The sequence below is a fragment of the Sander lucioperca genome, chromosome 4, assembly GCF_008315115.2.
Source record: "Sander lucioperca isolate FBNREF2018 chromosome 4, SLUC_FBN_1.2, whole genome shotgun sequence".
NCBI classification, from domain to species: Eukaryota; Metazoa; Chordata; class Actinopteri; order Perciformes; family Percidae; genus Sander; species Sander lucioperca.
Window position 1 is genome coordinate 45527765 of NC_050176.1, and position 13173 is coordinate 45540937.

Consider the following 13173-nt stretch of genomic DNA (forward strand, 5'->3'; position numbering starts at 1 on the left):
TATCTCTTAAAATTCCTGGTAATTGGAATGGCTGCTTTTTTTAGACAAATGGTCAAAAGCTTCTTTTAGTCGAAGACCGTAAATTTTACCAGCTAAAATGACAACTGTGGCTGGCAAGATAACGTTACAGTTTAATCCATTCCTTACACTTCTGTTCTTGCATTTTTGTAAAGGCAATAAAAAAATGATATGACACCCCCCAGCAAAAATGACTATATTTCAAAGTCTTATTTTAGCTTCAGCATATACACTTTGGAATATAGTTTTACAGAATGAGGACTGTGGACGTTGTCCCCCAATACTTACATTGGAAACACATAAGGAAAGGATCTCTTAATGGCCAGTATGAACAGGTGGAATGATTATAGCAGATTCCTGCCAGCAACAACTGGCACAGCTGTACCTTCCCAACGTTATTCCATTCTCACAATGTGTGGTTGAGACAAAACACTATCATGTAAACATTAAACTGTTAAATATTGCCTGTAACATCTGTAATAACATAACAGCTGAGTAACAGAAGCTATACACCCCACATTTATTAAGAATAAATATACAAGTACGTACATCACCAAATGTGAGCAGTCCAGTTTAAAGTTACACTGAGAATAGAAGAGAATACAATTTCAGGTTATTTTTTAATCCAGTTTGGTGTGAAGATGAAAGAGGATCTCACTCCAACAGTGTACATGGCAGGCTGAGTGACTGAATATTGAACCACATTCTACATTCCCACATAATGAGGCGATCTACAAACAGAGCTAGCGGAGTTGAATTTAACCTTCCTGTGGCAGCATCACCTGCGGATGTGGTTGGGGTATGTTTTGTGGGCACGGGAGCAGGCGGCGCAGCAGACACTTCTGTAGTAAGGATAAACACACAGTCGGGCTTGAACCACCACCATACAGTTATGATACTGGTCGCTGCATGATGGATCTGTGAAGGAAAAGAGGAACAAGTTGGAGAAACTGAGAAAAATGGGAGAAGCAAAGCACATTTCTTTCTTCCATTCAGTGTTATCCACTACACTCTTGGTGGAAGTGTTGGTGCTAATTCACTGAGCCTTCAAGTTAGTTGCTAAATGCTCAATACAGAGTCCAAGTCACTAAAGTCATACTGTCTTTAGTCCTATGGCCTCTGATCTCAAGTCAGAATCAAAGTCCAAGTAATCAATTTAGAATAAATTACATGATATATACAAATTCACATTTGTCATAATAACTCAAAACCCACCTGTTGAACTGGCTTACTCACTATAATTTATACCACGTCTGTTTCCCTTCCCAGAACCAATAATAACCAATAATATATTGGTTGTACTGACTGTGATAATCTGTAAAATACATGTCCTTTGGAAAAAATAAAACAATGAATAAGCAGATTTGTACTCTGTTAGGACTGGGCAGTAAAATGAACATATGCCATACTGTATTATACACTGTATACCCTCACCCTCCATCACGATCCTGTATGCTTATACGGAAGCCAGGCTTTAATAGTGGTGCATCCATTTACCAAGCAATACAGGACATGTTGGCCAATGAAAGCCTAAAATAAGACATGTTATGACTCCCAGAAACCCAGAAACTTTCTTGCATAAAGGTTATTAATTACATGCTTACACATTTGATTGTATTTACGACCCATTATTCACGTTCACAAGTCATTAATTACACCAGAAGAGTGATTACCACTGAATATCAGAAGCGTTTTGAACATATAAACCACATGTTCTTTTTACCCAATGATAAGAAAACTTAATGATCTCTTTGAGATTGGTGTTGGCAGGTTTCTTTATTCATGGGTCTTCAAAATAACATGATCTTTCCTCACTGTTTCCTTAAAACTATTCACTTCTTCCTAGTTAAGACAGTTCGCCCCAGATGAACATCTTCATGGTGACATTATCACAGAGAAATCTCACATCTCTCTGACCCTTGTGTGAACTCTGACCCAACCCCACCATAGTGGATGCACTGCAGTAATACAACACTGCTTAGCAGACTTACTTATTTCAGCTCCACAAGGTTGTTTGTTGCATTCTTCTCGACTCTTTGGGGACAAACTGGGGTCACAGCGATCGCTTGGGGTGATGTTGTTGGCAAGACAACGCACCTCACGCACACGGTAGCCACCGTTGCAGGAGCTTGAACACTGAGGTGATAGAAAGAGAGAGCGAAGGCAGAGATGAAGAGTTGCACATACAGTATAAATAATGTTATTTGAGGTCTGAATGTGGACACCACTTAGTCGTCACAACTCATCCCATACTTCCTCTAAAAGAAAAATACCACTCTTCAGAGCAAATTGTGTCCTGATTACTCTTAATAATCTACAGACATTGCTGAGCAGAGGCTTCACTAAAACACTTTCTAACAAAGAAATAAACAATATCAAACTGTTCAGGTCAAGATCTGTGGATTATCCAGATGATTTGATCATGATTGACAAAACAATCATAACTCAAGGTCCACTACTACAGCTGTCTTCATCAGCAGATGGAGTTTGACTCTTTAATACACCTGATAGTAGGACATACTTTGGGACACTTACCGCACTCCACTCTGTGAAATACCACTGGACGCCGCATGGCTTCAGTCTGCAGGGCTGAGATGTGATTGGCTGAGAGAGACTGGAACATTGTAACTGGTCAACAACCTCCATACGACCATCATTGTTGAAAATACAAGCCACACTCCGGGTCTGTGTGCCATTCCCGCACTCTGCAGAACACTTACACACACACACACACACACACACACACACACACACACACACACACACACACACACACACACACATAAGGTGAAACTTCAAATGGATGATGTTTTCATAGTGTGTACATGTACTGTATGTGTGCATGTAAATTACCTGACCCCAGGGTCCGGTGTACCACTCCAGGCGGTTCTCGCAGGGGCCTGAGTCACACACTGTCACTTCTGGTGGACGTTCCCCTTCACAGCTGTCCAATGGGAGATCAGTCCCATGATCTATCAGACACACTGCCGTCCGGGTTTGTTTGCCTCGACCACACTCTGCAGAGCACTGAGGAATATCACACACACACACACACACACACACACACACACATCATTTTTTTAAAACTTTTTTCCCCTATTGTGTCATATTCTCCTCAGCACACACACACACACACACACACACACACACACACACACACACACACACACACACACATACATACATACATGCACATGCACTCTAACAATTTCTGTGGTACCCGTTGGCTCCAGAGGGAGGTGAACCAGCTGCTTGCACAGGCTCCCATGTCACAGTTCTGTAGTGTGTCTGGCTTTAAGTTCATGTTGCACTCCTCATCCTCCTCCACACCACCCTGGTTGCTCACACACACCACTTCCCTGCTGCGCTGACCCACTCCACATGGTACTGAACACTGAGGACAGAAGGTGGGAGAGAGGTGTGGGGGCAACAGAGAGTACATTTTTTGTTTTATTATTATAAAAATGTACATGTTTATTGTATTCAATACAAATGCGTGTACATTTAGCTTTGGCAATAATGGTTGCATTATTTCTGAGGCGAAATTGTGTGTCTTTCTAAACGCCTGTTACAGTAATGACTGTAGTACTGAAATGTATAACTTACATATAGCTCACCAAGCTGTTTTTAAACATCTGATAAAATATATTATGGTGTTGGGTATGGACAGAGATAAATAAGCTATGACCGAAAAATAACACTCAGTGGTGGAAATTAAGTACATTTACTCAAACACTGTACTTACATAAAATGTTGAAGTACTTGTACTTCCCTAGGTATTTACATTTTATGCAACTTCACTCCACTGCATTTGAGAGGAAGATGAAAGGGCCATTTTGCATAGTGAGCAGTTTTACATTTTATTCTTAAAGCGCATTTTGCTAATACAGTAATACTTCTGTACTTTTATATATGTAAAAGCTAGAATGCAGGACTTATACTTGTAATGGAGTATTTTACCTTGTGGTATTAAGTAAGACTTCCTCCAACAGATCATGTTTATTAGTAGAGTCATGTACTAGTACTGAGGTTCTCTCACCGGGCTCCACTCAGATTGTATCTCCCACTGGCTGCAAATCTTCAGCTGACATGTGGACTTGGTCACCGGCCTGTCAGACGACCCACACAGCTCTTGTGCTATGGTCACCGAGGTCTCCGTCCCATTGGTATAAACGTGAGTAACCTGGCGGCAGATGACCTGGCGGTGCTGAGTGCCGGGTCCACACCTCCTGCTGCATTCGGACCACTCCCCGATGTCCCAGCTGTTGGCAAAGAAGTAAAGAGTTAGAGAAAATAAAGAGCAGCTCTTAGTCCTTCACAAAAGATGTGGTTACACATTGAGATGAGTTTAGAAATGACCTTCCTCAAGTAGAGTTTGTCCCAGCTCTATGTCCTAATTGTGACCACAGTTATTGTGTGTGGTAAGTTGACCCTGGTCTACAAGGGGCATTATAAAGCCTGTACTTTCCTCCAAAAGGAGATCATAAACGAGACAATAGGAGGCAAAATAAGCCAATTTGCGCTGCAGAAGTTCAGATGCTTCTCCTCATTCTAATACTTCTGAGGTTTCACTTTTTCAACCTTCTGCTGCTGCTGCTGCTGCGTTCCCAATAGAATCATATATATGTCAGCTATCATGGATCACTGACACTATGGGCGAACTATCTCAGAGCCACAACCAAACACACACTTACTGTAATCCACTAACACCCCTGCTACATCTTAGCGACAGTAATATCTGGTGGTATTTACCACAAGACATGCAAACCAAAGCCACACCAAAGTTACTCAGTGTGATTGACTGGTGACTGGTGACTGATTTATGGCTTGAATGTGTGTGAGTGATGAATGCTTTCACCCTGAGAGTCACAGAACCATGTGGAACTAATACAATGTTCTGTATATGTGTCTCATATTGTGTATATGTCATGACTATTGTATGGGACATCAGGTGTGTGTGTGTGTGTGTGTGTGTGTGTTACTCACTATGCAAGACAGGACTGGGTGTTGCAGTCTTCTTCCCGGTTTGGTGGTTCAAGGGCAGGGTCACAGAGGTCAGCAGGAACAGTCGCCTGGGAATCTGTGTCAACACAGTCCCAGAGTACCTGACGCCTGCCTAGCATGTGCACGGACACACACACACACACACACACACACACACACACACACACACACACACACACACACAGAAAAAGGTAAATATGTGTTTGTCTACAAAAGATTTTTACAGAAAGCAAAGTAGTTTTCATCCACAGCAATGCTGTATGAGGCACATGCATTTTGCCAGCAATCTCAGCTACTGTTAATTGTTAAAGCTTTCAGTTACATTTATGTGTCATCTTTGATTTTGTAACATCTTATTACGTATTATGTATATGTGTTTCCTTGCTGCAATGTAGAATATGTACATCTCGAAGGTAAGACGAAGTAGTAAGGCTGCCTGCACACTAAATGAATGCACCAAATAATTATATATCACAAATAAAAAAGTGCTGCATAAGGATTTGGAAAACATTCATTTAATGTGCAGTCACCCTTTCTTTGAATTATATGCATTTCCGTACCATTGCCACAGGTCGTGCTGCACTCTGTGCGCCCACTCTTTGTCCAGGTGTAGGTGGGCCGAGGGTCAGAGTTCACGCTGGGGTCAGAGCGAACCTGGTTAGGGTGGGGTTTCTCTTTGATGATGTCATTGTTTGTGATGTCACCTCTGTAGTCCTTCTCACCTGATTGGGATGGGCCTACTGTCTCAACTACAAGAATAGTGAAGGTTGTAGGGCAGAGCCCAAATTTGACAGGCAAATAATGAAAGAAAGACAGTAAAGTTGTTTGCCATGTTGGATAGATAGGTAGTGTAATGAGGTGGAATGAAGCCTAAAATTAAATATACTAAGGTTACAGGCCCAGCGCACATATAGCACATCCACACAGGTGATTTCACTCATTTTGGTTTATTAGACCTTCTTCTCAGTTATGTGTGTGTACAGGCTGATTCATTGACACATCCGTCACTCTCCTGTTTGCTTGTTTCACCTGTTTGGGTGGGACAAGTTACACCTTTATCATTCTTAATATTATAAGTACAGTGCACTATACAGTAAAAACTGTTGGGGGTAATTTTGGATGTAACCATGGAGCCTGGTAATGTCTTGTGTTTCCCAGCATTGCTCCAACACTTAAAAACACTTGTGGGGATATGCAGGGCCTTTAAGAATATGTGTTGTTTTTTGAGATTTCTGGTAAGAAAGTATTTTTTATCAGCATCAATAGTCACAAATTAAGCATTAAAAAAAAAACTCTCTTTGTTGAAGGTTACATATTAGGTAGCCTGTATCGACGACATTTTATTTCCGGGATTGTTCAGGTGCTGTCGGAAATTCCGCCGGATGTCCCTCATTTTCGGCCAGATGTCCCACACCTTCCGCTTTCTTTGTGTTGGCATTCTAAACTTTGGTCGATTTATGAGGACTATGGTTAACTGCTCCTCAGATCTCTGCAGGGTAAATCCACACAGCTAGCTAGACTATTTGTCGAATCTGAGTTTTCTGTTGCACGACTAAAACCACTTTTGAATGTCCACATGTTCCACCAAAACGAGTCCTTCCTGAGGCAACGTCATTGTGTTGGTTTAAAGAAATGGCAATAAACCAGAGCACGTTATTCTCCTATCCTGAAATGTTGTGTGAACTAGCCAGACCTTCCTCTGGAGTACTGTGGAGGAAGGTCTGACAATGCGAGACTAAATATTAGGTAATGAAATGAAATCTGTCCCAAGTGTCTTAGTGTGCGGTAAAGAGCTCTCTGCCAGAACAAAGTTTGGCTGCCTGCCTGCATGAAATGTTATCAAAATCCTAATCAAATTTTCAAGTACAATTTTGCTGAAAATGATACATATTGGCATTTGCATGAAATCTGTGTGTGTCTGTTAGTACTGTACTGTACATGCAGACACAAACAGAGGCATCTGTTATGTGTTATGCTCCCTGAGGAAAAACCAGAACATTCAGTATAAGAAAATAGCACTGTGGTCATTTAGGGTCACGCTAATATAATATATATAATAAGTTTGTGTTTGGGTGTTCATGCGTGTAAGTGTGTGCACTCACCCAGTGGCAGAATATCAGAAGGTGGATCTGGCTCAGGAGTGGGGGGTGTGTTTTGAAAAGGCACAATGTATTCATAGTATACACTGGGACCTGGTTGCTGGTAAATCAACTGTTGCAAAGAGAGGGAGATGAGGGGTTTATAGAATATGATGACATATAGCATAGTAGTACAAGTAGTATTGTTTGTGTACAGTATTTGTGCATTTGAATAAGGGACTGCTTCCATTGTGTGACCCAGTTTGTGTCTCACATAAACATGCAAGTCCTCAGTCAGCGGCCCGGGTGCAGTGATGGACTCTCCATTGCGAGAGCGGATTTCATTGGGTCTGTGGTACGTCAGCTGTGTTCCCACAGCAAGGAAGATCCCCGGCCTGTTAATCACCCAGTCGCCATTGATGATGGAGACACCACTTTGGGTCTGCAGAGCTGGAGGAAAACACCTTGTTCAACCAACACTGTAGTGTTTGACATTCTAAAAAATATGCCTGCTGTTAGATATGTGCCTGTGTGTGTGTATGTGTGTTTGTGTGTTTGTGACTGTGTGTGTGTGTGTGTGTGTGTGTGTGTGGTGTGTGTGGTGTGTGTGGTGTGTGTGGTGTGTGTGGTGTGGTGTGTGTGTGTGTGTGTGTGTACCCAGGTAGTTTCGGCTCTTTATTGTCTCCCGTACGCTGATGTTGCGTGCTCCTGCAGGAATCTCTGCAATCTTATGGTAGCCAACGCGGAGGAAAGTCCTAGAGAAATTCCCCCTCACCACCTGAAACTCCTGCCAACACACACATTCACACACTTTTATGCACACAAAACCACAGGAACAAACTATACAAACAAATTATATCTGCCCACTCATGTATATCTGCAGACAAGCTCTGCTTTCTCTCTGTACCATGGTTTCATCATCACTGGCACATGTTTAAACACAAAAATCATAAATTCTGCTGGATCACATTACTGCTCTTTTTCTCTCATTTTCACTCATCCATCCCGCTCTCTAACTCTCTCCCTCTCTCCCTCTCGCTTGCTGGAAATCCCGCAGCTCACTCATTCCAATCCAACAGTTGGTTTGAGTTGGGGAACCTTTTCTGGTCTTCCTCTCCACTCCTCCTTTACCAAATCTCTATTTTGCAAGTTTAAAGTTTAACACTTCTATTCCTCTCATGTCATGTTAATAGGCTCCTCTGGTTCTTCCGTATTAATGCTTTATTCACAAACTGATATAGCTTGATCTGTTAGTAATTAGTTAGCCTGAGTAACAAAGACAGAGATAATCTAAAACAAACCAGTGGTCTCTCATGCAGTTATTCCCCACTGCCTGATTTTGACGAAGGATTTTAGTTGGCATGTGTATAAGAACAATAAACTCCAAACTTTAAGTTTAATATATTTAGTACAGTTAATATTTCTTTAATAAATTACAAAAGAACTCAGCAAAGTAGGTATTTTATGCAAATAAAGACTTAAAAAATTTCAACGATTAAATTACAACTTATAAAATGCATGTAGGGGATGACCTCCGCCCCATGTAGGCTGAGTCCTTGGCCCTTTCTCTCCTCCCTTTCCTGCCTATTTGCATCTAATAAGAAAATGCCCAATTCATTTTTTAAATGCATGTAGCTATATATGAATTTACATTAATATTTGTTTTCCATGACCATGTGGATTTCTTACCTTCAGAGGGGGAAGGCTGGCTTTGGTATCCCAGGTAAAAGCACCCAAGGTAGGGTAGAGAAGACCGATGAGGTGGAGGAGAGCCAGAGCTCGACCCTGCCGCAGGGAGCTGAGCTGCTGCCACAATCCAGCCATGGAGAGACTGAGGGAGGAGGATACACACACACACACATCCACATACACACACGTTTAATGGGTGTGTGTGTGTGTGTGTGTGTGTGTGTGTTTGTGAGGTGGGGTTGGCTTGAGGGGTGGGAGGGAAAAAAGACAAAAGTTTGGGAGGGATGTGAGGAGAAATGTTAAGAGAAAGTGTGTGGAATTTGTCGGCACATTTGTAAAAGTTGTTGCAAGTGTAAGTCACACCCATTTTGCACCTCAGTGTGAATGTTGTGACAGCTCATGATGTGTGTTTGTGGCATGATGACAGGCTCCTGTAGTGTGTCCTAAAGCTTATCCCAAAAACAATTTCTCTCCCTGTGAATCGTCATGCAGGATTGTGCGACTTTGGACAAACATCACTCCTGATCGTGCTCTGACTTCTCCACCCACCTCTTTCACTATTCCTATTTTTTTGTTTTGTTTCACTGATAATGGAAAAAAACGAAGGATAAAAATCTAAATTAAAAATACCACAGTAAGAATGGCTGATATTGAGGATAATAGAAATAATATGTTAAATCTATTCACAACTTAACACTTTCAGTGTGTGTGTGTGTGTGTGTGTGTGTGTGTGTGTGTGTGTATGTGCATGTGTATGTGTGTGTGTGTGTGTGTGTGTGTGTGTGTGTGTGTGTGTGTGTGTGTGTGTGTGTTGTATTCTACAGGGAATCAGTATTCCTTCATCAGTTCAGTTCACACCCAATGGATGCCAGTTTTATAGTGACTCAGTTAACCATCATATCATGTCAGGGAACAATCTGATTGATTCAGAAATTGCCGTAAATCCACTGGCCAGGAATCAAAACCCCACAGTGACGCACTCCCAAACTTTTCATCTAGAGAGGTTATGGTAATATTTACATGGACATAAATGATTTGGAGAAGTTCAAAAACATATGGGTGCAATATATCCCTCTGGCTGCATGTTTCAGTTCTGGGCAGAGGACGGTTTTAGCCCTGTAAACACACAATGTAGCTTGTCTTGCTCTTTTACTTTCCACTGTTTTATGTTGGGAAGTGTGAGGAGAGACAAGATTTGTAAATATCAGAAACCACTTTAACCATCAACTGTAACTTAATGTTGCAGTGCGGAGAAATTAAGCGGTATGGAGCAGAGATGATGCGTTTTTTTCCATGTGTTTTGTGTGTAGTAGACATTTCATATCTAAAAAAGCATTTTGTCTGTAGGTTGCCAGCCGATCGACACCACAGCTGTTCACAACATGGGTGTGAAATTGCCAGGGCTGAGAATTTCACAACATCTCTACGAACTTCTGTTTCTTTCTGATTGTGTATGTGCTTGTGTTGGTGCATATGTTTGTGTGTACCCTACAAAGATATATGAGTCACACATGTGTGGATAAAGCACTATGATGTCCGGAATACATGATGAATCAATCGGGTCACCGTGAAAGCAGCATGAGTGAGAAAGACAAGCAGAGAGAGATGACGCCATGTATCGTTTCCTCAGTCTTGATGCCTCTGTCTGCGTCTGTGTCTCTGTGTGAATGTTTGGCACTGTGCCTTTTGACCTGAGACACAGAAGGACACCGATGTTCTGCAACTCAAACCATTAGCATTACCACTATAGCCTAAACCCATCTAAACACAGTACAGACTTTTATTTTTTTCTTTCTCCCTCCCTCTCTGACACACAGCCATATCTAAGACGCCGTCCCCCTGCACTGAATACCCAGTAGTCACTGAGCTATGACACAGACATTCTGGGAACCTCCAAAAGTCTGTCAGGGAATACTGGGAATTCTGTCCAAGATGGGCGCAACGTCTGTTTTCCACTATGACAGCTTAATAGCTCAGTCCATGAGAGCTGCTGGAAGTGGCACAGCAGCTCTTTAGCACACAGATCAACTCAAACCGTGACATGTACACAAGCATACAGTCTTACATACAGGTAACTACTACAATAATCTGTAAAGATGATTTAGTTATCATCTTTTGCAGCTTTTGGTGCGATGACATTCCGATTCAGATAATGACATTGAATATGCCTGACTGGTTCAGTACTGAAGCTTGTACTTAACTTGCAAACCCTCATGCAAACGCAGGCTGGCCATGGCCGTGGAAGGCCTGTGCCGTCTGTTAAAACCATTGACTGTAACAGAACTTGCCTTCAAAAGCATTACAGCCATTTCTTTTTTTTTTTTTTTTTTTTTTTTATTCATGAAAAAAAAATGTTTCTCCTGAGTTGCATCTTATAAAAGGACCCAAAGATTTGAACACACCAATTTGGCACAACATACACTTAATGTCTGGTAACAAACCTTTTGTTTATAACCAGTGGAGTGACAGAGGTATTTATACTCTAGACCAGCTATTCAATGATGAAGGTATGTTAAGACCTGAGAGCTAGCTTTGAGGTCCCTATGACATCCTTCTTCCTTTATCTTCGCTTAAGATTAGCCCTAAAATGTTATGGAGTACCATGGGGGAACAGTCTTGAGATGCACCCAATCATTAAATGGCTTGTTGATTCTCCTGTGAGAGGATTAGTGCCCAGGATTTATGCTAAACAGCTGCAAGTATCTGTAGGAGAACTCCCAACAGTAAAGAAATTGGAGCGACACCTACTTGGGAGACAGAAGAAAATTTGGCTAACCGGATCAACTGCGACCAAGAAAATGATAGCTCAGCGCTGGCTCCCCCCCCCATGCTTTGTATAAAACAGTGGTTGGCATATTTCCTGGACATAGTTATGCTGGAGCTCTCTACAGCAAGGATTAACAAAGCCAAATCATCAACTATAGACCTATGGAAAGGCGCAGCAGCACAAGTATCAGTCCTTATGACCTCAGCATCACAAGAATTAGAGGAGAGTGACTAGGCAAGGTGTGATTTCTGTTTTTGTTTTCTTTGAGACCGCAGAGGGTGGGAGAGGGTTGTTGTTCTTGTTCAGTTGTATTTGTCTGTTCTGTATGTTCAAAAAAATATAAAAATAATAAAAAGTTGATCTTAAAAAAAAAATAAAAGGACCCAAGGGGGGAACACCCACTGGGTTACAGTACAGTTACAGTACATTGAAAATATGTTAAAATGTGCTGTACAAGTGTGAGCTCATGCAGATTTGGGAATGAAAGAGCCCTTACTGATAGTTTGTTGTGTGTGTCTAAGCTGGCCACATTTTTCACAAGAAGAAAATAAAACAAAATGGCAAAAAAAACACAGCGATGAAATGAAAGATTTTTCTCCCTTACAGCACCATACTATCTGATTTCTACAGTTTTCTCTCCTCTCGATTTCCCAGTTTTTCTCTCCCTTCTCATTTCCATTTCCCTCTCTCCTCTCCTTACACTCCATCCACCATCTTTTTTCCTCCAGCTGTGGGTTGTTTGATGTCTCTCTGTCCCAACCTGGCCAGCTGCCCCAGAAACCAAATAACGGGTTGTGTCATCCCACTGACACCTGGACGACCCCTAACCACCGGTTACTTCAGTAACGACCAACTCCTTCTCTAATGACCATGAGAAACACAGGACGACCACCGATCAATCACAGAAATTCCTCTGTAGCTGTCTGTCAGTGTTGGCTAAGTGTCAGGAATTGTTTACTTTGTCAAAATGTCTTACATTTTACAGGCTAGTTCATGGCTGGGGTGGCCTGTTGCGAGACCCATAAGAAGCATGATGCCTTGCTACTTACATGCTATTCTTCAGTTTAGTCCTGACCTGCCCCTAATTGACAAGAACAGGTGCAGTAAGTTGTCCTTTCCAGTACATTTGATGTAGAACAGTGATCAAGAGAAAAATTGTTACTGTGGCATTTACAGCTAACAAGAAAACCTCTGACAGTGAGAGTGGTTGTATATGGTCATTACACGTGGCTTGATAAGAAGGCAGGGTTCTGGTAAACTACATCCATTGGTCTCTGACCTGTCCTCTCACCTTTTACTAATTACAGGCTTGAGGAGTTGTGCAGGTGAAGGCGAACACACCTTCTGACACCATAAATATATCTACTGCAGCCACATGCATAGCACAACAGTTCACACATTGCAGCACAATTGATGCTTTCCATCCCACAGGTTGTATATACCTGCCCATGAATGCACATGAAGTTATGTTTGCAGGTAAATTTCAGACCTAACCAAGATCTTTTGGAAAGGTGTCACCACCATTCAGCAATGCCTCCTACCCAAAAGTAGCCTATACAAAAAGTTAAAACGAGCTCCAGCTTGACCACCTACAACACCAAAATACTGCTTACACAT

General features: G+C 41.8%; 1 protein-coding gene across 2 annotated transcripts; it reads right to left on the bottom strand.

Annotated features, from left to right (window-relative positions):
- Positions 1 to 327: 327 nt before the first annotated feature.
- On the bottom strand, positions 328 to 8970 carry adamtsl7 (ADAMTS-like 7). 2 transcript variants are annotated; one of them, XM_031286069.2, is made up of 12 exons: positions 8790 to 8970; positions 7758 to 7887; positions 7375 to 7550; positions 7125 to 7233; positions 5583 to 5762; positions 5005 to 5134; positions 4058 to 4280; positions 3239 to 3412; positions 2872 to 3045; positions 2554 to 2733; positions 2010 to 2154; positions 328 to 936 (listed from the first exon to the last, which is right to left on the bottom strand). In XM_031286069.2, exons 1-12 carry the CDS (start codon positions 8922 to 8924, stop codon positions 797 to 799), a joined length of 1896 nt encoding a protein of 631 aa, XP_031141929.1. In that variant the 5' UTR covers positions 8925 to 8970; the 3' UTR covers positions 328 to 796. The 2 variants fall into 2 exon arrangements, with proteins under 2 accessions (XP_031141929.1, XP_035856211.1); XM_036000318.1 differs by having other exon boundaries at positions 5583 to 5771.
- Positions 8971 to 13173: the final 4203 nt, after the last annotated feature.

Bases quoted from the DNA above. Each gene is read 5' to 3' on its own strand.
- adamtsl7 (XM_036000318.1), bottom strand. From the start codon at position 8,924: ATGGCTGGATTGTGGCAGCAGCTCAGCTCCCTGCGGCAGGGTCGAGCT. The intron at 5,135-5,582 runs GTACGGAAATGC...TGCACATGCTAG, and splicing joins CAGCACGACCTGTGGCAATG to GCAGGCGTCAGGTACTCTGG. The intron at 2,155-2,553 runs GTAAGTGTCCCA...CTATCACCTCAG, and splicing joins ATTTCACAGAGTGGAGTGCG to TGTTCAAGCTCCTGCAACGG.